General features: G+C 44.3%; 1 protein-coding gene across 2 annotated transcripts in view; it reads right to left on the bottom strand.

Moving 5' to 3' along the window:
• The window catches only part of VPS41 (VPS41 subunit of HOPS complex), a 297,906-nt gene that overhangs the window by 38,892 nt on the left and 231,600 nt on the right, over positions 1-27,414 (bottom strand). For both annotated transcript variants that reach the window (XM_075586656.1, XM_075586657.1), the window contains 3 exons: positions 16,139-16,276; positions 10,770-10,824; positions 8,197-8,337 (listed from right to left, as the gene is read on the bottom strand). In XM_075586656.1, the coding sequence (XP_075442771.1) occupies positions 8,197-8,337; positions 10,770-10,824; positions 16,139-16,276 (334 nt within the window). The remainder of the gene's footprint in view (positions 1-8,196; positions 8,338-10,769; positions 10,825-16,138; positions 16,277-27,414) is intronic.

Here is a 27,414-nt window from a genome sequence, read left to right on the forward strand (position 1 = left end):
TCTGTTTACCACCAATTCCGGGACGTTTTCAATAAGGTACAGTCAGACCTTTTGCCGCCACACAGGACTTACGATTGTCCGATCGATCTGGTTCCAGGTTACTCCCTACCCAAGTCCAAGACCTACCCCTTGTTGTTACCAGAATCTCACGCTATGGATGAATATATCCAGGAGAATCTCAAGAAAGGCTTTATTCGTCACTCCAATTCCCCAGCAGGGGCTGGGTTTTTCTTCATCAAGAAAAAGGACGGGTCGTTGAGCTTGCATCGATTACAGGGGTTTGAACCACATAACTATAAAAAATCGTTACCCCCTTCCCCTTATTACAGAACTGTTCTATAAATTACAAGGGGCCAAGATTTTTTCCAAGTTGGATCTACGTGGTGCCTATAACCTGGTGCGCATCAGGAAGGGGGATGAATGGAAGACGGCCTTCAACACGCGTAGCGGACACTACGAGTATCTTGTAATGCCTTTTGGCTTATGTAATGCTTCCGCTGTCTTCCAGGATTTCATCAACGACGTCTTTTGTAAGGTACTCAATATTTTTGTAATAGTATACTTGGATGATATCCTGATTTTTTCAAAGATCTCCAGGACCACATACGTCACACCTCCTACGTCCTTTCCCGTCTCCGTGAACACCATTTGTACGCCAAGCTGGAGAAATGCACCTTTCATCAGACCTCTACTCCGTTCCTGGGGTACGTCAGTTCCAATGAAGGTTTTATGATGGATTCCGGTAAACTTCAAGCAGTTACTGAGTGGCCAAGACCCAATTCTCTCAAGGCCATACAACGTTTTTTAGGGTTCGCCAATTACTATCGTAAATTTCTACGTAATTTTTCTACGATTGTGGCACCTCTCACTGCGCTCACCAAGGAGCTGATCCCTCTGCTTGGTAATCCGAGGCCCTCTCCTCCTTCGAGACACTCAAAGAAGCTTTTATTCCCGCACCTATTCTCCGTCATCCCAACATTGAACTTCCCTTCGTCCTGGAGGTCCATGCTTCTGATTGCGGCGCTGGAGCCGTTCTTTCTCAGAGACCCGCGCCTCAAGATAAGTTACATCCCTGTGCAAATTTTTCCAAGAAATTCTCATCCACCGAGAGGAACTATGACGTGGGTAACAGGGAACTTCTGGCCGTGAAGATGGCTCTTCAAGAGTGGAGACACCTGCTGGAGGGGTCGAAAGAGCCGTTTACTATTCTCACGGACCACAAGAACCTTCTTTACATAGAAAACGCTCGACACCTTGGTCCACGACAGGCTCGTTGGGCTCTTTTTTTCTCTCGATTCGATTTTCACCTTTCCTATATCCCGGGACCAAGAACGTAAAGGCAGACGCACTCTCCCGGATACATTCTTCTGAAGAGAGACCAGAGGAACCTTTGGAGACCATCCTTCCACAGGAGAGGATCCTCGCCACGTCTTCTTTCAAGAATCTTGACAAGATTTTGCACTCCCAGAGACGCATGACTTGGTTGCTCCCAACAACAAACTCTTCGTACCTTCCAAAATTGTTCCAGAGGTCCTGTCTTGGGGTCACTCCTCTAAATCTGCAGGTCATCCTGGTTTTAAGAAGACTACTGATCTCATTCGTCGGAATTTCTGGTGGCCAAGGATGTCTCAAGATTTTCTGGAGTTTACCCGCGCCTGTCCCACGTGCGCTCAAAGCAAGACGCTCCGTCAAAAGCCTCAGGGTTTTCTGTTACCTCTTCCAGTTCCCGACCGACCCTGGTCCCACATTTCGATGGACTTCATCGTGGAGTTGTCCAGGTCCAGAGGAATGAACACTATCTTGGTGGTTGTGGACAGGTTCTCAAAGATGTCCCATTTTATTCCTCTTAAGGGATTACCCACCTCCCCCGCCCTTGCTGATATCTTTACGGAGCAGATTTTCCGGATTCATGGGATTCCTTCGTCCATTGTTTCTGACAGAGGTTCTCAATTCGTATCCAAATTTTGGAGAACTTTCACGAAGAGATTGGGCATCTCTTTTTCTTTCTCTTCCGCCTATCATCCACAGTTCAATGGACAAACGGAGAGAATCAATCAATCCCTGGAGAAGTACCTGAGATGTTTCAAATCCGATTCCCAGGATGATTTCGCTCAACTCCTTCCTTGGGCAGAGTACGCCGTCAATTCTGCCAAAAACGAGGCCACCCGGGAGTCGCCCTTCTTTATAAATTATGGGTTCCACCCTCCCTGTCTACCCATCTCCAACATCCCTTCTGGAGTACCAGCCGTAGATGAACGCATTTCTTCCCACCAAACCGCATGGTCCAGGATTCAGTCTACCCTTCTCCACTCCTCCCGCAGATCGAAACTACAGGCCGATCGTCGTCGTCGTTCGGCACCCAGTTACAAGCCAGGGGATTTGGTATGGCTATCCACCTCAAGGTACCATCTCCAAAAGTGGCACCTAAGTTCCTGGGCCCCTTCCCTATTTGTGAACAAATCAATCCTGTGTCATCCTGGCTCCAACTACCACACAGTATAAAGATTCCCAATGTCTTTCATGTGTCCCTCTTAAAACCATTCACCACCAGTCACTTCTTTCCGCATCAGACTCGTAAACCGGACCCTATTACTGTCCAAAATAATGAGGAATACGAAGTTCACTCTTTTTTGGATTCTCGCCTATCCAGGGGCCAGCTCCAGTTCTTGGTGCAGTGGAAGGGCTTTGGCCCTGAAGAGAGATCCTGGGTACCTTTAAAGGACATTCATGCCCCGACCCTTCTTAAGTCCTTCAGGAGAAAGTTTCCAGAGAAACCTTTCATGGACCGTCCTGAGGCCGTTCCTGAAGAGGGGGGTACTGTCAGGAATCAGCGTTTTCCGCGCTCCCCACACAGAGCACTCTCTTCCCCTAGGGAGTCCCTGGACACACAACACAATCATACCTTACCGGCTTCCGCGGCTCCCCGCCCCTGCCGCCGTATCACTCCCCTTGGCGATTCATCTGCTCAGCGCCGGGCACGCCCACGCCCTCCCGCGCGCACACCTGCACCCTCCTCTGGCGCAGTCCACGCGCGTACCCGCGTTACGGAGCGCGCTCATTCTGCACACTCTTCTTTCTGTCCCCCGGACCTCAGGCTCCGCCCCCACACGCCGCACGGCATACTCCGGTTACCAACCAGACTCACCTGGCTTGTTATGCCTGCACCAATCTGCAGTTTCTCCCTGTAGCTCTTCCTGTCCCGCCTCCGTTCCTGATTGGATCTCCCTGCTTTTTCTAGCTCCTTGTAACGGATCCGCACCTTAGTTTACTGTTTGCCTTGCCTTACAGAGCTGTGCAGCCCTGGAACACTGCTCCTGATATTTACTGCAGCTCCACTGGGGGTACGCAAAGGAGTGCCCACGAGTCTCTGGACCATGACTCTACTCCCAATCCTAGACAGTTCAGGAACAATTCCAGGTCCCCCAACTCTATGAATGGTCTTATTCGCCCGGAGGTCTCCCGTGAAGGGGGGGGGGGGGGTACTGTAAGGAATCCACACCTCAGTTTACTGTTTGCCTTGCCTTACAGACTTGTGCAGCCCAGGAACACTGCTCCTGATATTTACTGCAGCTCCACCCTGGGTTCACTCATTAAAGCAATACTGTCACACGCCCCTTCTGCTATTGGTTCACTGACCATTAAAGACATCTTTCCCACAATGCTCCCCTGCCGAGCATAATCCTTCCTGGATGTCACAAGTGTTCTGCCACAAGCCCTTGGCTTGTCTGTGTATGTATTAACCTAGTTCCTGTATTCCCTAGTTCCTGAGGTCTGCTGCTAGTCTTCATGCAGGGGCCTGTATTTCCTGATTATCCTGTGTATCCTGAGGCCAGCTACTACTCTCTCGTAGAGGCCTGCTTTCCTGAGGCCTGCTGCTAGTTTCACACAGAGGCCTGTTCTTGTCTCCTGTGCTGAAGCGGAGGTATCTCCAGTGTTGACTTCAGCTCCCTGTTTCCTGAGGCTTGCTGTCCTTCCACAGGATCTACTGGTTCCTGGGGCCTGCTGCTCATTCTCCATTGCAGAGGCCGTGTCCTGGTTCCTGTGCTGAAGCGGAGGATTCTCCAGTGCGTTCTTCAGCTTCCAGTTTCCTGAGGCCTGCTGCGCTTCCCTTGAAGGGGCCGGTCTACGAGTCCTGAGGTCTGTAGCTCTATCTCTCCTTGCACAGTCCCGCTCTGGACTCTTGCGCTGAAGCACTGGTTTACCGGTGCTGCCAGGCGGTGTGCCCACTCCGGTCTGCCTATCCCTTCCTGAGACCAGTACCATGGGCCATGGTCGCCGCACGCGCAGAACCCACTCCCGCGCGCACGCTCCTAAGCTGAAGCGGGGAACTCTTGACTACCTGTTGCCGAATTCTTGCTTGAATAACGTTTACCCTGATGTCTCCAATCCTGACCCAGGCTTGTCCACTGACGATGCTGCCTTCTCCAGTCCCGACCCTGCTATGTACGACTACGAACTGCGCAATCCAGATCAGCCTGCGCGGTCTAAGGTCGGTGCTTATACAACCCCACCTCAGCCACGCGGTCCGACCCAGGTTTGTGGCGAGCACAACCGTGACACTCCTCTCTGCTCTCAGTCTTTGCTCGACAGTCTCTGCATGGAAGCACTCCTGGATTCTCTTAAGTGTTTTCTCAGGTTCTGACACGGCTCGTACGACTACCCCCTCTGGCTCTCGATCTCGACATTCCTTGGACAATGCACACTCTGGTCACCCCTTGAACATGGCTTGGACTACAACCTACCTCCGCTCTCCACTCCCTGACCTCGGCAACATTGGTATATTCTAGCAGATAGATAAGCTTTAGTGCAGCCTCCCGCACTGTGTGTGGGAGAGTATCTGTGCTGCCGATCAACTCCTGTGTGTCTCTGAATGATGGTGACGTCTTTTAAGGGGTTAAAAATATTAATAAAGGGTTGCTCCTCGCTGCCCTGGAACACCAATGACATCTATCACTCCCACCCAAGTCTACGGTCCACCGGTCTAGTATGTGTGGTCACGACAACTCCTAGCCGCAGGGCACCTCGCCACTTCGATATTCAGCTTGTGCAGCTGCATTCATAACCAGTGTACATAGGATGCAGCAAACCTGTCTTGAGTGATTCATAAGATAATGTATTTATTGAAAAGGTCAGGGCTTCGGTTTTCTGTCACACCTTCTTCACTCAAGACTGGTGTGCTGCATTTTATGGTCTGTACACTGGCAACATACAAATCATACACGCAACACTACCACTTTTTCATGGCATAGCTTTAATGTACAAGTGCTGAAGAACAGCTCTTTTAGACTTGAAAAGTGGTAGATCTACTGTATGTATATGATTTTTATGTTGCTAGTGTACACACCATAAAATACAGCACACCCGGCTTGAGCGAAGGTGTGACAGAAAACCGAAGCACTGACCTTTTCAATAAATACAATATCTTATGAATCACTCAAGACTGGTTTGCTGCATCCTATGTACACTGGTTATGAATGCAGCTGCACGCGCAGGACATCGGAGTGGTGGAGACGAAATGTGAAGCAGTGAGGTGCCCTGTGGCCAGGTGTCCCGCCGGTGAAAAATAGAAAAGAATATATGCGCACTAAACTAGGTTAATACAAGTGATATAAATATAAATATACAGTCATGTGAAAAAGAAAGTACACCCTCTTTGAATTCCATGGTTTTACTTATCACCACATAATAACAAGCATCTGTTCCTTAGCAGGTCTAAAAATTAGGTCAATACAACCTCAGATGAACAACAACACATGACATATTACACCTTGTCATGATTTATTTAACAAAAATAAAGCCAAAATGGAGAAGCAATGTGTGACAAACTAAGTACACCCTTACTGCTTCCATAGGAATTAAAATGCTAAGTAGCAAACAGGTGCTGCTAATCAAATGGCCTTGATTAATTGATCATCAGCAAGTGTGACCACCTCTATAAAAGCTGAAGTTTTAGTAGTTTGCTGGTCTGGAGCATTCAGGTGTGTGTTAACACAATGCCAAGCAGGAAAGACATCAGCAATGATCTTAGAGAAACAATTGTTGCTGCCCATCAATCTGGGAAGGGTTATAAGGCCATTTCCAAACAATTTAAAGTCCATCTACAGTGAGAAAGATTATTCAAAAGTGGAAAACATTCAAGACAATTGACAATCTTCCCAGGAGTGGACGTCCCAGCAAATTCACCCCAAGGTCAGACTGTGCAATACTCAGAGAAATTGCAAAATACCCCAGAGTTACATCTCGGACTCTACAAGCCTCAGTTAGCATGTTAAATGTTAAAGTTCATGACCGTACAATTAGAAAAAGACTGAACAAGTATGGTTTGTTTGGAAAGGTTGCCAGGAGAAAGCCTCTTCTCTCTAAAAAGAACATGGCAGCACAGCTTAGGTTTGCAAAGTTGCATCTGAACAAACCACAAGACTTCTGGAACAATTATTTATTTTTGTACATACGGTAAATCATGACACGGTGTAATATGTCATGTATTGTTGTTCATTTGAGGTTGCATTTACCTAATTTTTAGACCTGCAGAAGGAACAGATGATTGTTATTATGTACTGATATGTAAAACCATGGAATTCAAAGTGGGTGTACTTTCTTTTTCACATGACTGTATGTATACTGTTAGTGAGAAATTACAGTGCTATAACCGACACAATACACTAATTAACCTAAGAGTGTTACTAAATATATTACAATAAGGAAACCGTGAAGAAAGTGTTTGAAATGTGTCCGTTAAACAGTTGCAGTGAAATATACACAATAAAACGTAACCTCTCCTGTTGGCACCGCACGAGTCTGCAGCTATTTAGTAGAGATGGCCCAGCATCTCATGCCCTAGAAATCGAAAGACAAAAAAACAGCGTACAACTCGTAGCGTATTAAAAGTGATTATATTGGCTCATCACAGGTAGGTAAGCAACACACGTACACTTAGATGGAGAATATCAGGCAGTACATGTTAGGTACATGTTACCACTATGAAGTATACATCTGGTCACCAGGAGCATAGGATCTCTGCATCAGCTGCCACCAGATGAAGACAGTCTGCGGGTCCACGGTCACTCTCCCTCCACAAAGTACGAACTCGGTCCCGTCACTCTCCGCCTCTGTCCCAATGCTTCTGCTCAAGTCACGGGGAGGACTATGCACTGATATTGTAATGTAGGGGAAAACTCCTGACACGATACCAAGCTCTCACGCGTCAATAGACTTGGACTCTTGTGGCAAACACTGACGTCACAGACATGAACCTCCGTCAACCGGAGCGTTCAGTGAATACTTTTAACCACAGTCCTATAGTCTGGTAGAGAGCTGAAAAGTATAATCGGAGCATACATAAACTGCAGCTATCCTATCCGAATCCGGTGGCAGCTGATGCAGAGATCCTGTGCTTCTGATGACCATGTTACCATAGTGGTAACATGTCCCTAACATGTATTGCCTGATATTCTCCATCTAAGTGTACGTGTGATACTTACCTACCTGTGATGAGCCAATATAATCACTTTTAATACACTACGAGTTGTGCGCTGTTTTTATGTCTTTCGAGTCCCACCGGTGAGTTGTCCAGCCAGTGAAATTCGTGGCGGCAGAGCACTGGCCAAACGACCCATTCTGGTCCCACCCCAACACCAATGGGGTCTGATTCTCCCTCCCCATAAGGAACAGGGGACGAGGGATCAGAGTTGAGTAGTTGTGGGATAGGGGAGGTTGGACCCTCTTTATAGAATGATTGTGTGTATATATTTATCACGCCATTGTTTTTACAGCGTGGGAACCTGGGGCAAAACGCCACTATTTTCAGCTCCGGGGACAGCTATTTTTATATCGTCACAGTGGCAAGAAGTTGGAGGATCAGATCTGCTGAACAAGAGTTCTATTTGTGGTAAACTAGTATAAGTCTCGTTTGTGGAAACCCTGTTTTGGGTTTAGTATGAAAAACAGGAGAGACAATAGAGCTTTAAAAATGTCTTGTCTTCTCCAAATCATTCACATCTTAAAAAGTGCTTCTGAAGAAAATTTACAAAGCAGCAGCAATCTGTGGCATTGTACAAATTGAAATATGCCCCAAAAAATCTTAAATTTCTCCTGCTGCTGACTATGACTGAGGTGACAGACGTCCTTGAATATAATATAGCAACATGTTATTGGAAAGTCAAAAAAGCCAAGACAGACACCATTCACTCATCTTACGTGGTTTGTCAATGGAATACAGAATAAGGTCCTCCCACAGTTCTGCATCATCCTGCTCTTTGGCAAATTCAATAGCTTTGTCCACATCATGCAGTTCTTCCATGATCATCTGCAGAGCCTTGCGGCTGTTACCCATTCTGCCTGCGGGAAAACAGCACATAGTACAGTATGGCACTTCAAATCATCCCAGAGCAGTAAATACAATGTGACCTTCGTTTGATCCTGTACGTGGGACATGTACCACTGGCCATGCTGATATAATACATAACACATGCAGAAAAAACAAGGAAGGTGAATTAACCTGGGAGAATTAGGATACAAATATTGACATGTAAGTTATTATAGTAAATTAGAGAAATTATCAAGTGAAAGCTATAAGCTTTGAGGTATGAATGTAATGAATCGTATCTAGTTCCTTCTTATTGTTGTTCTGATCTACAAGCCAATGATGGCAGCATAATTAGTTTAAACAAAACAACAAAGGTAGAAGAAATGTGTTGGAAAAACAATTTGCCTGTACATACATAAAAAAAAAAGATTACAAAAAAGCCTGATCACAAGATTAGGTAAAGATGGAAAAACACTGTAAAGTACCATGTTACTAGGAAGACATAAAACGTAAAAAAAATATTTTGAAATGTGTGATTTTTTTTTGAAGAGGTGTCAATAACCGATGGTACATTTAACCCATTAAACATGCTACTGCCACCAATTCGTAGTGGTCCAATTCCGATGGAGCTGACCACTTCATCGAAGCAGTCAGCCATAAAACGAACAAGTTCGCATGACATTTGTGGTACTTCATAAGGGCTTCAGGTGTGCTAGGGCCCGTGCCGTACCTGGTACATGATTAGGGCCTCGGGAGTGCTAGGGCCCGTGCCGTACCAGGTACATGATTAGGGCCTCGGGTGTGCTAGGGCCCATGCCGTACCAAGTACATGATTAAGGTTTCGGGGGTGCTAGGGCCCATGCCATATCAAGTACATGATTAGGACCTCGGGTATGCTAGGGCCGATACCGTACCAGGTACATGATTAGGGTCTCGGGAGTGCTAGGGCCCATGCTGTACCAAGTACATGATTAAGGTTTCGGGAGTGCTAGGGCCCATGCTGTACCAAGTACATGATTAAGGTTTCGGGAGTGCTAGGGCCCATGCTGTACCAAGTACATGATTAAGGTTTCGGGAGTGCTAGGGCCCATGCCGTACCAAGTACATGATTAAGGTTTCGGGTGTGCTAGGGCCCATGCTGTACCAAGTACATGATTAAGGTTTCGGGTGTGCTAGGGCCCATGCTGTACCAAGTACATGATTAAGGTTTCGGGGGTGCTAGGGCCCATGCTGTACCAAGTACATGATTAAGGTTTCGGGAGTGCTAGGGCCCATGCCGTACCTTGTACATGATTAGGGCCTCGGGTGTGCTAGGGCCGATACCGTACCAGGTACATAATTAGGGTCTCGGGTGTGCTAGGGCCCATGCCGTACCAGGTACATGCTTAGGGTCTCTGGAGTGCTAGGGCCCATGCCGTACCAAGTACATGATTAAGGTTTCGGGAGTGCTAGGGCCCATGCCGTACCAGGTACATGATTAGGGCCTCGGGTGTGCTAGGGCCGATACCGTACCAGGTACATGATTAGGGTCTCGGGTGTGCTAGGGCCCATGCCGTACCAGGTACATGATTAGGGTCTCGGGAGTGCTAGGGCCGATACCGTACCAGGTACATGATTAGGGTCTCGGGAGTGCTAGGGCCCATGCCGTACCTGGTACATGATTAGGGCCTCGGGTGTGCTAGGGCCCATGCCGTACCAAGTACACGATTAGGGCCTCGGGTGTGCTAGGGTCCATGCCATATCAAGTACATGATTAGGACCTCGGGTATGCAAGGTCCGATACCGTACCAGGTACATGATTAGGGAACTCTAAAGGTTAACAAAATGATTTGTTAAAGTGCAAGAGTTTTCATGGACAGAATTAAAAACTAGAATGATTACTACAATAAGATACCCACGTCCCAGGTTCACATTACGTAGCCAGTAACCAACCTCGCACTGATGTGACCCAAAAGTTCGAAATAGCTGTCTGTGAGTAGGTTTACTGGCTATGCACTTCTTTAATGTAGGCTGTGGTGTAGGCTGTGGTGCAAGCTGTGTAATTCGGCAGGTATCAGCTTACTGTATAGGGGTCCATGTTAAAATACATAAGAAGTAAAAAGTGCCACCATGTGCTCATTTGCATGTCATTACCCAGAATGCCTGGCTGCAGTGGAAGCACTGTTTGCTACGAGATAATGGAGAAAGACAGAGTTGCAGATCTGTCGGAGACATGCAAATGCGCCACACGTGGTATTTTTATTTACTGTACAATAGGATCCAAACCCTTAAAAACTTGACAAAACTAAAATCTCCCGCGCTGCAGCAGATTAATTGAAAATATAAATTGAACAGGGATACTGCTCTTCTAAATTTGCATATCTGCACCACTATCTAGAACTAGTTTGTTTTACATATGATCGTCCCAATATGAAAGCACAATGCTGTTCAACTTAATCTACTGCATTTATAATAATATACTTACTTAATAGAAATACAGTCTCTTCCACAAAATGTCTCTGATGACAGATCTCAAGAGCCTTTAAAAGGAGGGAAAAGGAAAAAAACAAAGTGCATGTTAGCCTTCACACTCCGTGAGAGAAGACTGGAAGAGCTAAATCAACAACTCGGTTACATTACGTGACATTTTGAAGCAGTAATCCAAATAAAAAATGCACTATTTTGCTAATATAACTGGAGATTGTGAAACAGTTCTCAGCTTCTTTTTTTTTTTCCAGCCATTGCGATTTGTAAGAAAACAATGTATGTCTATTACTGGGCAGTAGCTCACACACGTAATGCTTTCTTTGGCCCAGAATGTACAAATGGCACTAAATGCTTTTTTATTTTATATCTATATCTCTCTATATATATATATACTAACAAAAACAGAGAGTAGCGCTAAAGTGTGAAATTAAACCAGGTGTTGATAGAAATATGTGCATGTATAGTTAATAAATGAATATTGAATAATCAAGATAAATCGTGCAACACCAATATATATATTAAAATATAATAAGTTTAATAAAACCAAACACGTGAAGTTTGTGGATGAAAAGTCTGGATCAGGAACCGGTCTGTATGGGGAGGCAAAGCTTCTTGATATGATCTCGCCAGATCACAGATAGCTACAAAAATATATACAGTATACATACATACCTTAAAGCAGCAAAACATGTGAAATGTTATGTTTTAGGTTTATTTTCATAGATCAGTTCTGTACTATTAAATAAGTGACTGGTTTCTTTTTAAATTAAACTCTTAATGACATTTTCAATGAGTTTTAATATACTGAGCATCCTTTGATTTCTATAGCAGGTTTTAGCCCACCTCCTCAGCAGTGCAAGATATTTGCAACAATTTCCTGTTTGTGATAATTTGTTGCCAATATTCCCAGTAAAAAGTATGCCGTTTCAGTAATAAAAATTTAATATATAAAAAAAAAAACAACAATGCAATTAAATGAATACTAATATTGGTAATGAATATTATATACCTAAACCTTAGATTGAGCTCAATCAAATACCTGAAAGTGTTACCACATTATTAATAACAATAACACTTAAGCATAAACAACTAAAGTTGTCAAAGGATTACAAAGGACAATTGGGAAAAAATGTGATATTCCGTAATTATAGGAGATTATGATCCAAAATGTCCTGAGTACTACTTGATAGTTGCAGTTGATCAGTGCTTGGCAATATGGCCCAGATAAAAATTAGAAAGGGTTATTACCTTTCTTATTATATTTAAGTCACTATAAAAATTAACCTTGGTTAACGTGTGATCTCAGAAATTGTGCTGATGTTGTGCACATTTTGGTGATATATACAACTTTGGTTGATTATTTCCACTTTGATAATGTGTCTCACCTTCTGGTTACTTTTTATTAAGGAGGCTGTGTTATTGCACTGTTTGATTGAAGATCTAATTCTAGCTGGGCAGTTCTTGCTGTTTGTGCAGTGTCTCTGTGGGTTGGTATACTGGCAAAAGAACATACAGGCTTACCCCGAGGCTCCGCTGCATAGACAGCAGTCCTCGCGCCCTCCCGGCACTGTATTAATGCCTCTCCTGGTCTGGCTCCGGTTGGTAGTCTCAAACAGCAGTCCTGCCGTCGGCTCCCCGGGACTCCGCTCTCTGAACTGGGGGAGTTCACAGTCGTCACCCGGCGCTGTTATGGTTTTACTTCTGGTGGTTGCTTCAGCTCACAGCCTCAAACAGCAGCTCAGCCGTCCACTCCTACGGAAAGTGTAGTCAACGCAAAAGGTGAGATACCTAAACCTTGTGAGCACCTGCAGGAAGTTACCTGCACAGCTCCAAATCAGAATTGGTGCCAAAGTTTGCCAAACGAGGAGCATTGGAGGTTTTCTTTCCATAGGAGTGGACGGCTGAGCTGCTGTTTGAGGCTGTGAGCTGAAGCAACCACCAGAAGTAAAACCATAACAGCGCCGGGTGACGACTGTGAACTCCCCCAGTTCAGAGAGCGGAATCCCGGGGAGCTGACGGCAGGACTGCTGTTTGAGACTACCAACCGGAGCCAGACCAGGAGAGGCATTAATACAGTGCCGGGAGGGCGCGAGGACTGCAAGCTTCCCTTTCTCTGTCCATGCAGCGGAGCCTCGGGGTAAGCCTGTATGTTCTTTTGCCAGTATACCAACCCACAGAGACACTACACAAACAGCAGGAACTGCCCAGCTAGAATTATATCTTCAAACAGCGTAATAACGCAGCCTCCCTAATAAAAGGTAACCTGCATATACCGCTCAGATTGTGAGACACACTATCAAAGTGGAATTAATCAACCAAAGTTGTATATACTGTATCACCAAAATGTGCACAACATCAGCACAATTTCTGAGATCACACGTTAACCAAGGAGGAGGCTCTTTTTATAGTGACTCAAATATAATAAGAAAGGTAATAACCCTTTCTAAACGTTTATCTGGGTCATATTGCCAAGCACTGATCAACTGCAAGACCAAGTAGTACTCAGGACATTTTGCATCATAATCTTCTATAATTACGGAATATCACATTTTTTCCCAATAGTCCTTATGCTTAAGTTTTATTGATATTAATAATTTGGTAACACTTTCGGGTATTTGATTGAGCTCATTCTAATTTCTAGGTATATAAAATTCAAACCCAATGTTAATATTCATTTAATTGTATTGTTGTGTTTTTTTTTTATATTAAATTTTTATGACAAACTGCATATATTTTTCCTTAGAAATCTCGGTCCTATCAGTCTTGCTTCTTTTATCTAATCAGATCCCCAATTATGTGCCAGGGTGTTTTCCCTTTTCTTGCACTTTTATAGGGGGCTGAGATTCCCCCCTTTTCACCTAGGCTGCAGCAAAATTACAATTTCTAAGTATAGTTCACTTAGAAATTCCCTATAAATGTAGTTAATATATTAGCGCCTTAATTCTTTTCCATTCCACAATATTCCCAGTAGTTTGTGCTGCAAACTGTAACAATAGATAATGTTACCTTAGTAATATAAGGATTCATTGTAGCTGCTGAGTTACACTGACTGAAGGATTGATTGAAACTAAAAGGTGGCCATTATGTTAGGCACACAATCAGGATTTTGACAGATTTATAACAGGCGCACCAAACGATTGCCAGCTCAGGTACTGTAAGAATGTAGAATTATACATTGTCATGTGCTTTACATATACACATAAGAAAGATTTAAAAAAAAAAAAGGGGGGGAGGTAGTATTGCTGCTTTTCATATCCTTTGTGAAAGACTAAAAACTGTTGTTTGTTTCCAAGTGAGATGGATACTGTCAATGTTTTTGCTCTCCCACAGTTATCAGGTAACTATAACTATGAATGTGTTAGGAGTAATTAGGAAGGACCTCATAATGGCCAGACAAGGCATTAAAACTCATCCTAAATGCCAAGATACAATGTCTGTAATCCCCATCAGGATTATCTTTAAACTAGATTGGACCTTATTAAATATGCAACATTAATTCAAATGATTGAAATCAGCATACAGTATTTCCCAAGTGTCTCAGGTGTCTCCCGCAGGAATCTTCCCCTATGGAGTATGACTGAATCTATTTGGAGGTATCCTCTGTTCTTGGGTGAATGACTTGCATCAGGGGTGCTCAACTGCAGTCCTCAAGCCCCCCAAACAAGTCAGGTTTTCTGGATATCCCAGCTTCAGCACAGATGGCTCAATCAGAGGCTCAGCCAAAGACTGAGCCACCTGTGTTGAAGCAGGGACTGATTGAGTTACTTGCGCTAAAGTAGGGCCTAATTGAGCCCTCTGGGCTGAAGCAGGGACTTATTGAGCCACCTGTGCTGAAACAGGAATATCCTGAAAACCTGACCTGTTGGGGGGGCTTGAAGACTGGAGTTGCCCTATTTCAGTGTCGCCAGTAGTAACGCCAGGGTTGGCTATGACTTGTATAATGTTACGCTATATCCTATCGTTAACTTTAACAGAGCTCAGTGACAATGGGTTTAATATGTTTTAGGCTATAGTGAGCTCATTATTTATAAAAATGTTTTACCAGGAAGTAATACATTGAGAGCTACCTCTCGTTTTCGTTGGCATATTATTTAGAACAATGGGCATTATAAATAACGCTACATTTTTAACGGAAGTAAATCTTGGTTAACGTCACGTTATTTGCTTCAGTGAATACGGAGTTATGATTAACAGCCGTTGACTTCGTGTAACATCCTGTTAAATAGGTTACCTACGTTTAGTGAATCTGGGCCTAAAAGTCAATCTGATCTTTAGAACCGTCCCCGCAATCTTACTTGTTATTGAAGTGCAGATGCTCATACTGTATGCAGCCAAAATCTATAACATCTTAGATATTATGCAATTGGCTTTGTTACCTCAAAATGTAAACATGCCGAGTCCTGTAAAAAGGCGTAACGCGTGTACAGATGGAATTGACACTGATTGGTTACGACAACTATTTCAATTTCAATTTCCAAAAGCCTTTTAGGCTGTTTTCCAAGTAGCCAATTTTATCATTTCTTTCCCGCACTTAATCAGAGAGAAAAAGCTCCCGACACGGAGCTGCCAAGAACTCATTTGGACCATGTCTGGTTTCAAGATCAAATGTAACAGACATTTCCATGTCTTACAAACGGCACTGTCTAGCAGACTAAAGCCCGCTTACCTTCTTCTATGTGAAAGGTCTTCTAGAAAGTGAAGTTTGGGATCCCTTTATAAGTGATATACAGTAGACTATGAGCAACAGAAGGAGGACACTGATCTGTAGACATTTGAGTGACATCATTTAACCTATTCCCCCACAGGAATTAGCAGTGCGTGGCCTATTTGTCTTATGAAATGTTCATACAGTTGACCTTCCAATGAACTATTTTACATTGAATACGCTGGAGGTCACTTTCCATGCCATATCATTCTGAGAACCAACATACTTATTACATGTTTACTACAACCAAAACATTTTGAAGCCAGACACAGAACGTATTCCATTGCCAGCTCTGTAAATGGATGGTGCCTCCTCTCAGAACGGTTTAATATGGCGAGTCTCTTATGCGGGTTTTTCTAAAACGCCAGGCTTTTATAGGTATCTAGGTGGAATCCTTTCATTTGTTTAATGTAAATCCTATTTCATAATACTAATCAAAAAGAAATGGGATCAGTGTCTAAGTCAATGCCTGAGTCACTGATTAAGCCACCTGTGCAGAAGCAGGGATATCCTTAAAACCTGACCTACTGGTGGCCCATGAGGACTGGAGTTGGCTACCCCGGATATAGACCATTTAACTTGAATGGCTGTGTCTTTAATAAGTCTGAAGACAGAGTTTGCACTGCTTTAAACGATGCAACAGAGGGAAAAGATGTGCTTACCTTTTCCAGTGGGCAATGAGTGCTGTCTCGAAGAAAAGGCAAGAGATTTGGTCGATCGTATTCAGCATACAAGCTGATTTGTTTCTCGTGGTACTTCTGACCTTTGTGTTGGTCTCGTTTGAAAAGTTTGTGCAGGTACTGAAGAAAAAGGATAGAAGATAAACTAATACATAATATGTTAAGAGCAGAACATAGCAGACACATTTATTCAGTTTGTTTTATTTTGTGATCCAACGAGTTCAGTTTTTGCATACTTTGTTCATATACAGTACATCTGTTCAATGACTACAGTACACTTATAAACACTAGACACCAAAGTACAATCATGCCCAGTACATCAGTATTATTACATTAGTTCTTGCAAGGTAAGATTCGGGTGGGTGGTAAGTACATACAGTACACTGCTATTTTCACTAATGACATTTTAGGGGTTTATGTGTTTTATGGATGCAAATAAATTGCTTCGGATTTTAAACAGAACTCAATTTGAGTGCATCAGTGTTCACAACAAGGTAAACCACATCAGTTCTGCTGTCCGAGCTTCTTTCATTTTGTAATGATACAGTACCAAGCGTTGGTTAAATATTTACATTTCTGTACCTTTCTTAAAAATAAGAATGCAGATAAACAAAATCAGAAGAACTGTGTTGGTGTAAGGCCAGTATTTCCCCATTTGTATTGGCTCATAAGTGGACAAGAGGTCTGTTTATGAAGCTCTTATACATGATGATGATGATGATGATGATGATGACTTTTCTCCACCGTGGCAATGTCACACTGACCTTCTCTAGTCAGTTATATTCATAAAAAAAGAAAAGAAAAGAAGGTCTCATAGGATACCAACTCTGAAGTCCTATTTAACAATTCCTCCAAGACAGCCAAGCACTGGTTATTGAACCTGTTTGCTGATAAGTTCACTGCTTTTGCATAACTGACTGCATTAACTTGAGCATAAGTTAGAGTTGCTAGAGGCATTTCCCTATGTCGGGTGCCAGAGGTTCACCTGGGGTACTGATTACGTGGTTGCATCTGCTCTCCAGTGACGCGAACGGGACTGGCGGCTCAGACGGAGCACTGAACGGGATCTCACTCTACAAAGCTCAGCAATAATCACATGATGTTCCCTGAACATCGTTACAGCCCCCATGGTGCTGGCCCTAATGATGTTCAGGGAACGTTTTACGTGCACCATGAACACATTGGTGGAAATTAACAAAAGGTCAATGTTTAAAAAAATCTATTTATTAAAGGCTCAATATCTTCAGCTGTAAATCAGTCAAAACAGGCTCTTTATGGTGTTGATATTTCGGCAATCTTTTTAACGTGACTCCCCGTAAATGATTAATAAGCTAGAATTACTTATTCACATGATATTACAATCCAATAATCAACTACAAAATATTGCCAGTTTTCACCACTTATCCGGTCTAGTATTAAGGCTATGTAAGTGATAAAAATACATTACATTTTACAATATTAACCTGTAGGTAGCCCAAGTGGCAAGATAGGCAGGGAAAGCCCCTAAGGTCTACTAAATACAAGCCCCTATTCAAACATCCCAAACACTAAACAACATGACAGCCCCATAAGGACTTGTAAACCATGGAATCTCAATGGTTAGTGGGTCTTTATGGGTTAAAATAAACTTTAGAAAAAGTACAACAACAAATTTACATAAAACCTACATTGACATTCATGAATTACTCCTCCAGTATCATGGAGACCAACTAAATCTCGCCAATTATGTGAAAGCAAGGGGGTGGGGCTTTTATACATTGGTCCCACTCACATCAAATATGGGCGGCCCCAAGTGTAATGCAGTTTGTTAATCCCTTCAGCCAACTGACTCCCCATTGGCAAAGTTTAGTTGAAATCCATGTTACTAAAAAGACAATAATTAAGGTTGAGGTCATTTTTGTCGATTTTATGTCCAGGTTTATTTATAATCTTGTGCTTTTTCTAATGTTATTTTTACTCAAAGTAAAGATGTGCAAATATTTGCCATTTTCTCCAGAATGTAAGGAAACTTGCTGTATTTAAAGGGTCATTTGACCTTGTAAAGTGGTGATGTGACCTTGCAACTTTCTTTGGTAAACTTTGCTGTGTTTGGAAACTTTTTTAATGGAAATAAATGCTTTACTCATAAGGACCTGGTAACAATGGAAACAACAAGGTTTACAGGTCCCCATGGGGATGAGAGGCCAAGTTATTGAGTGTTTACACAATGCTTCCATACTGAAAAGTCTAATTCAATAAGCTGAGTTTCTACTTTTTTTTCTACTTATTGCCTGTACATAATGATCATCTTTTTCAGTTTAATGCATATGACCCTAGAGATAGATAATTATGATTACTACTTTTTGAATCTTATTTCCACATTATCAGTTTTATAACAGTGACATACAACATTTTATTACAGCGACTATAAAATATTTGTTATTTTATGGTTTTCTTTGGCAAAAAAAACCAAAACATTATGTGGTGTGTTAAATTTAAGCTACAGGACGCCTGTTTTTGGTATTGCATGTTGTTAACCTTTTGTATATTCTTTTAATATAGAAGAAAGAAAGAATGAACGAACGAAAACTGGAGGAATAACCCGAGTCCAGGCTCTAGCGCGTGCAAAAGATATTCATGGCAAATAGCATAATTTATCAACATTTCCAATTTTTAGATGAAAATGTCCATAAGTTTGTTATCCAGAAGAGTAATTGTTTCTCCAATATATTAGCAGGTCAAATTATGCTCCCATTTAAGGTTACAATATAAGATTAGCACATTGGGGATGTCTAAGAAACCCACGTGAGTGGAAATCTAGGCCCCCAGGTAGCTAATAAATCCCTGGAGCTAGACGATAACAAAAGTAAGCAACATCCATGAAGTGTAATTGTATAATGGAGAGTACTCACTACTTCTTGTGTGTAGACGAATTCCTGGATAGGCGTGCAAACAGTCCGGCAGTAGTAACAGGAAGTAGTTCTCCCAGACGGGCCGAACTGACTATACACTGCGTGCCAAACAAAGGAAGTTGATGCGTGCCAAGAGAAAAAATAGCGGTCGACTGCTGGGTCACTAAAAAAAGTACTTTATTCTAAGACTGCAGCATACAAGCAAAACGGGAACATCGAGAAGAACCTCTGACGTGTTTCGTGCATCCGTGCTCTTTGACAAAGTGCATGGATGCACGAAACGCGTCAGAGATTCTTCTCCAGGTTCCCGTTTTGCTTGCATGCTGCAGTCTTAGAATAAAGTACTTTTTTTAGTGACTCAGCAGTCATCAGCTATTTTGTTTCTCTTGGCACGCATCAACTTCCTTTGTTTGGCATCTGGGAGAACTCCCTCCGAATATTGTAGATACTCTTCTGCGTCTTTCAAGCACAGGCACAACTATTACCAATGTAGTCCTTGGTTCAGTCGCACTGCCCTCAGGGAATCCACTTCTGCTCCATTTTTTTCATCTGTGTGCCCATCGGAATTAACACAGTGGGGGTCCCTGCGCTTGAATGGGACTCGTGCTGTGTGAATCCTACCGGGCTGCACCTTTCTGTAAGAGACGCGCACTAAGAGGGAGACTGAATCAGTCACTCTCCCAGCGCGTTTCTAACAGGTGATCGCACAGCTTTTATATTATTTTAATAACATATTATTGAAGAAAGGGGTCTCCGAGCTAAACCACATTAATTTCAGCCCCGGGGACCCCTGCTTCCTGAGCTATAGGCCCCGTAACATCCACATTGATCTTTAGTGTATATTCCTTGGTTCAATATACCAATCAAATCATTGCGTGACTTACAAACTTCTGTTGTAATAAATGTAATAATTAGCTAAATGCCAAAGCGTATAGGCACCCTTTTGCTGCATTGATTTTGGCAAGTAAAACAACAAACAAACAAACAAGGCCTGGTAAATTAATTCTGAGTTATTGCACTACAAATAAGTAATGTCTGGGATATTTGGCAATAAAACTGACACCTGACTGAAAAACCATTGTTTACATTGACTTAAAAGGTAGTGTTCATACAGAATATACTGTAGCACTATGCTGAAGATGAATATTTATTTAAAATACGTGGTCTCTCTCTTTAACGGCGCAATCCACCCTAACCCCATTTTTTTTACAGGATTAGAAACAGGAATTACTCAAGAGCTGAATCACGCTGGTATCAGCTCTGGGGATTCCCCGGTTCCTGAGATATTTACTGGTGAAGTTACCGGCATTATCTCTTGTTTTTTAAAGGTGATTTAAACGGCCGTCCAATAGGAAACAACAACCGATGATGTTGCGGCGTCCTATTGGCCCGAGATTTACCAGGCGTTTTGCTTCCCCTGGTGGGAGATTTCAAATCTGTAACGTCACTAGTGAGTATCTTGGAAAGTGGAGGGACCACGCAACTGAAAATCAGGGGTAAACAAAAACTATTAGTGGGGACTGCTCCTTTAAGGCATAGGACATTATTTTCATACCTTGCACTCTTCTTTTCTGTAGACATATTGAACCATATTTACTAAGCAGTGTTAGCTCATTCACTTCAATGCGCCATAAGGTGTCTTCAAGTTTACCACTGTTAATAAAATCGCTACAAATCACACATGGCTCATAAAATGGTGCAGGGAAATGTTGATACCTTCTAGATACCCTACGTTTTTTGTAAGGTGACACCCCTAGCTTATTTGTAAAATACAGGTGACACTAAATTAGGGTTGCCAGGTGTCCAGGTATTGAACTGGACTGTCCTATATTTGGACACTCTGTCCAGTAAAAAATGAGTCGTAATACTGGACATGTATGTGTCCGGTATTCCCTCTCTTGGACATAGTGGCCTGACAGAGCGGGGAGAGAGCAGGGTTGTTGCTACTGGGCTGGGCAGTTTCCTCCATCCTTACTTGCTGCTGCTGGGTAATGCAGCCACTCAGGAGGAGGTGTCAGGAGTCTAGGGGTAAGGCCAAGAAGAGCAGGAAACAGCATGAAGTAGAGACACATGAGAGGGGTTGTGTGTGTCTGGAGTGCATTGCACCTTTCACCATTGTGTCCAATATTTTAGGAGAAGCCACCTGGCAACTGTAGGCACTATTATTCCTTTTTTTGCCCCAATTTTCAATGTGAGAATTGTGCTGAACAAACATTTTACAGAATGTATTTTTACAATAAATTCAAATACAAAGTCTTTTTATATATATGTAAGTGGAAGTGCTGTTTGCTGGGTGATAATGGTGAAAGACAGGGTTGCAGACCTGTCTAAGACATGCAAATGAATATACAGGAATATTTACAGTTGCTGTATGTATATATATATATATATATATATATATATATATATAAATAAAGCAGTCAGCACTCTAATGTAAAGCAAAAGGCAGTTGCTAGTCCCATAGGAATCCACAAATCATACGAACCAGCCCAAAGACCAGTAAAGAGACAGCAACCAGCGAGGTGTAATCCAAAATAATCTGTATTGAAATGAACAGATACACGAAAGCCAACGTTTCGGTCTCTCAGGGAGACCTTCCTCAGGGCCGTGCAGGGGAGTGCAAACTTTTCCTGGTGCGTCCCCCCCCCCTCTCTTCCTTGTCCTGCTCTCGCGCCCCCCACCTGGTATGCGTGTCAAATGACGCTGCGGGGTCATTTGACGCATGTGACATCACGTCACAGTCAGCTGAATCCTGGTAAGTGAAGTGTTGCAGGAGCCTCACGCGATCCTCCGGCATTTCATTTAAATGCTGTCGGGAAGAGTGCGAGGCGTCTGCAACCGCCCGCGCGCCCCAAGCAAAATCTCCCGCCCCCCCTTAGGGGTGCGGCACCCAGTTTGCGCATTCCTGTATCAAGTAAAATATGCTCTGCTTGCTTAAACGTGTTGATTCAAATAGCTCAACACAAAAAACTTTGGTTAATGATCTATCAAACTGAACATCAAAAAAAAATTCGATTTGGATTCTAAAATGTTTGGAAAACTTTTATTACTTTGTCTTGCAAACCAACCAACAATTCTGGAGGAAAAAAAAACTGATAACAGGATCACAGTGAAGTTTTCATGGTGATCTGAGTTCCTCTGCAAAGCAGGAAATATTCACTTACAGCACAATATGTCTAGCACTAAAGCATTAGACAAAATATGAAATTCTTTGTACATTAGACGTGAAGATGAGGCATTCAGATGCGCTGCATCTTTGACTCTTTTTGTGGAGATTATTTAGTTGTAAAAGAACTACCAAATACTGTATTGACAATATGAAGATTTGAATAGCAGAATTTTTTTAGCACTTCAGATATTATTAATTTGCAGTGCTGTGCAGTCCAGTTTGGGAAAATTGAAAAGTAAATAACAGCTGGACTATAATATATAACAACTGAAGATTGGACATTGTGTCCTTACTAGGTAACTTTCTCTGATGTACTTCATCTCTAAGATAAAATATGCATGGAACAGTCTCAGCAAACAGAGGAATGCAAAATGCTTGGGACATACACAAGGGGATGCAAGGTTATGAATAATTTCCTGGGGATCAATGGAAATCTAAGGCAGTGTAGCAGATTAGTAAATGGTTTAACCCATGGGCTGCTGGTCCACAGGATGCTGAGAAGTCCACCGGTTTTATGGGGAAGACAGGACAGGCTTTTGGGGTGATATTTAGTTCTTCTCTCTGTGGTTCAGCGCCTCCATCTCGTGCAGGCTCCAGGAGTGCCGGAGACAATCCCTACAGGAGAACCCTCTGATACTCCCCCTGATAGATTGTAGTCTCAGGCAGGAGTATATTTTATAAAACAAGAACAGCTTTATTCTGCCAACTCACAGGATACAGCATACAGAATCCAGTCCTTAACTGATTCACTTATCTTCCAACCTCAGGATGATCCCTGGACTCAACCCCTTAATTATTATTAAAATCTTAACCCCGCTTGGAACCTAAATGTGATGTACCATCCTTCAGCTTGGAGCAACATCTGAAAAATGCTTAACAATTGATAACAATACAATTGCATACAGTTCATACACTGAGGCATACAAATCACTCCCATACATAGAGAATCTTTTACCCCCTCAATAATAATGCTTGGGCTCAGGCTTCTTAACTAACCTGTCCTGATGATCAGGAACCATAATTGAGTACACCCTTTTAAAACCCTGCTCAAGGCGATTCTCCACATGATCCATAAAGATATACCTCTTCCAACACTCCACACTTTCATGAGGTAGCATACCCTCTCTTTAGTATAGAATCATGAGCAACTGCACTTAGATGATAAGTACTCTATCACTGCATCCCTTAGCCAATCTTCCCTATGCTCCTCTATCTCCCGCATGATGTGTTCGGGGACATATGGGTAGTCATACCATGGGACAGCTGGTACTGTTTAACTATGGCTCGGTCAGCCCGGCTAAGTCTCGTTAGTTGACAGCCGCTACCTGACCAGGTAAATACCCAGAGCAGTGGTTCGTGTGAGGGTGTCTCCAGATAGAGAATGGTTAAGCCGGTAGGTTTCACAACCCCCAACTGAATCTCCATATCTCTGCTCCTGAGGGCCTCGGTGGTCTCTTCTATAGAAGAACTCCCCCTCCTCCCACCAGTGATCCACAGTGTCCCCCTTGATTAACAGGAACCTGGTTCTATTCATACTGTATAGGGGAAAAAACCTTGGAACATGAGGTCCCACCATTGTAATTCCTTTCCCCTTGGTGTATAGCAAGCCAACAAACCAAATTCAGAATTCATCCTAGAGGCTACCCCTGATGTCTCTGATTTATCGGATTTCCCTCCGAAGGAAATTACACTCTCGGCCGTCACTTCCCCATCCGAATAGTCATCAAAGTCCACCCGTCTCTCCAGTCCTGAGAGGGTTTGACTACTTTCTTGTTGCCCTAGGCCCCGGTAGTAACTGTCTTAGGCCCAGCAACAGGTCTGGGAAGGTATGGGTTATATGTTTACCACAGCTGGTCACCACTAGCACCTGGTGTTTCTCAGGGATCGCAGGGGCGTTACGCCCTCGGCGCAGTCTTGGTGTCTCAGTAATGCTGTGTCAAGTGGAGCGGTACTCACCGGAGCGGGTATGGACGGTTCCTCCTCCGCCCCGGTGGTCGCCTCCACGGTGACGTCATCCGGCCGCACCGGATGGGGTGTTGTCGTCCTCCGCAATGGAAGAAGTACCGGCCGGTACCTCTTCACCGCATGCTTCTGCTGGAGCCTGGAGGGAAGAAGCAAGATGATCCTCATCGCTCCGCTGGCTCCTGGCAGTCGCATGGTCCTCTCGATCGGGATCAGACACATTCAACGCAGTCTCTTTGAGAGCCGCCACGGCTTTGGCGCTCCTCCACTGTTCTGGATACATTGCCGCTTGTAGTGACTTCATCCGGGCAGGACACAGCTGTTGCTCGGGCGGGCAGGTAGGCTCTTCGTTCGCAGCCACGCTAGAGTAATGCTCAGGCCGGAGCATCACTATGGATGATCGCCCTCTACAGCTGTCGTTGTCGGTTGTCGGGTGGGACACGCCCTCAGGGGGAGAGCGCCGGGACACCTCGCTCTCACGCGCGGCGATCGGCAGGTAGTGGTCCCGCTCCTGCTCCACCAGCCTCCTCCCAGGCGGTCACATTACCCGGTAAGTCTTCAATGGTAGATTTGGGAATAGACACACACTGGTCCCCTGAACCGTCCGCTCCTGAGGTCACATTCCAGGTCGTAGTTCTCCGCAGGAAAGCCGCCTCTTTTCTTAGATTGGGGGAAGCAGGCAGCATCACCGCAGGCATCAGATGTTGGGTTCCACACCATGGGCACCTTGACGTCACGCTCGCCTCTCCACCGGGGGAAGTCCCAGTAGGGAAGCCTCCTGGTAGCCGATACTGTGACACAATACGCCCAGACATAGTGATGTAAAGTTGGCAGTATAAAGTACAGCAATGTAGTGAGTATAGCTTTTCTCTGCTTGCTCACCACAAGGAACTGAGGGTGCGGTAGCTCGCAACTGGCTCCACCCTAAAGCTACGGCCCCAGTGCCTGTGCTGCACGCGCGCCTGCGAGGCTGGCGGCAAGTGCAGCCGAATTCCCTGGTCTGCAGAGAGCTGCAGGGGGAAAGACAGGGGGGGGGGGGGGCGAGACTGGGGACTGACAGGGGCGCGGCCATGACATCACCCGGCAGGTTCGCCCTCATTGGATGACCCGCTGGGGGGTGTGGCCTAGCGCTCTGTCACTCGGTCTAACCACAATTTTAATGTGAGTCTGAAAAACGCACCGTGAAGCGCGGCGGCCCCAGCCCCTTTGAGAGGCGGCTCTTGTCCCCGCAGCGCCCGCCACAGCGAGCACTGCAATAGCCAGTGGGGACCAAGCCTAAGTGATGACAGTCTCTTTGATTGATTATTGCCTCCTACCCCTGGTGGAATGAGGAGCACTGGCACAATGAAGAAAGGTGTGGCCTCGGCTTTTGCACCAAACCCCTCACTGTAGGTGGGCTTGGCTCCTGCTTTCGCGCCGAGCCACTCACTTCGCAGGGTGTGGCTTAGCTTCGCGCTAAGCCCTGCACAACTTTTGCAAAGAAAAGCTTGCAACTTGCAAACTCTTCCACGCGGTCCTCTCATTTTGGCGGGAAACCGTTCCAACCCACACTGCAGAGGTTGTAGGATGGACACCCTCCAGTGCGCTGCACACGTTGACAGTTCAATTAAAGTACACTGGGGCTCCCTTTGCTCCAAGCTGCTACTAGCATTCTCGTAGTTCCTCAAACGGAGGTTCTGACAACTCTGACTTTCATGATCCTCCTCCATCGGACACTACCCATCAATAACTTAACGCCACCCCGTTGACCGTGATAATATAGTCCGTTTCCAAAGGTTTCTGGGTCCCAGGCAACCAAAACACCCCCTCCAGACATCCTACATATCAGTCCTTAGGGTGACAATGAAACAGAACAGATAGCATGTTGCTTCAGCACAGATTACCTCATAAGTGCCAGCACAGGCTGCAGCTCCCTGGCGGGGAAGTTGGTCCCTTGCTATGGTAGACAAGAGTGCCCTGGACACTTCACCTGACCCCCCCATCCTTCTTTGCACTTAGCTTGAAAGAGTACCTTCTTTCTCTTTCTTTGGCTTGTTGAGCATCTCGGCAGCATCTCCAAATGTAACAGGTTGTTTCCCCCACCCCCTGAGAGACCTGCCTATTACAGAGTGTGTAGTGCTGGGTACCTGCTGGTTTACAGGATGCTGAGCTTTCTGCCAGTGGTATGGGGAAGACAGGACAGGCTTTTGGGGTGATGTTTAGCTCTTCTCTTGGTGGTTCAGCGCCTCCATCTCGTGCAGACTCCAGGAGAGCTGGAGACAATCCCTACAGGAGAACCCTCTGATACTCCCCCTGGTAGATTACATTCTCAGGCAGGAGTATATTTTATAAAACAAGAACAGCTTTATTCTGCCAACTCACAGGATACAGTCCTTAACTGATTCACTTATCTTCCAAGCCTCAGGCTTGAGCCCAAGGGTTGGTCCTAACTTTTCCCCTACTCCCTGGTGGAGTAGGAGGTGTCGTCCGCACTCCCACTCCCCCTAAGGGAGGGGATGGAAGGTGGCCAGAGCCCTGTGCACACTCTCCTGTGTGACCAGTCTCTCTCAGGGGAAAGACATCTGACTAAATTTACATGTGCAGCCCCTTAAGTACCCTGGGGGAGAGTCCAAGGTTTGAGCTAAAGATTGGGCAGATCACAGGCCTTTCCCCTCTCCCCCCCGTCACTCAAGGGAGCTTCTTAGCCCAATAGGAAGCCGCAATGTCAACTGGGTGGTTACCTACTGGATGACCATAGTGGCCATCTTTAAATGTCCAAGAAGGAACAACAACAACTAAATGGGCAAGTGTCCAGAGCTAAAAAATAACGCAGTTTAGTTTTGGAGCACCTCCCAGTTCGAATTCTATAAAACATTAAAAAGGTGGGATTACTGCTTTAATATAAGATAGTAAATTACTTGAACAAATATCATCTTCAATTCACTGTTTACGTCTATTCTCCCTGCAGTGTATCAGTATTGTATGTAAATAACATTGTTTGCATATGTACTGTATATTTTAATTCCAACACACACTGTTAGATGTATATAACCAAAGGACATGACTGGACCAAAACCAAGGATGTCCACTGATTGTGAGTAATTTATAGTCCTTGAACTGGCTCAACATCTATGGGTGGAATGTGAGTGACATCTAGAGACTTTATTCTATACTGCAGCATTGTGGTTATCATCAGACTCAAGAAGACTCTTGTGTATCTGAAATCAGAAAATGCAGCTTATGACATGAAGCAAGGA

Source organism: Ascaphus truei, chromosome 2 (genome assembly GCF_040206685.1).
Source record: "Ascaphus truei isolate aAscTru1 chromosome 2, aAscTru1.hap1, whole genome shotgun sequence".
NCBI lineage: Eukaryota > Metazoa > Chordata > Amphibia > Anura > Ascaphidae > Ascaphus > Ascaphus truei.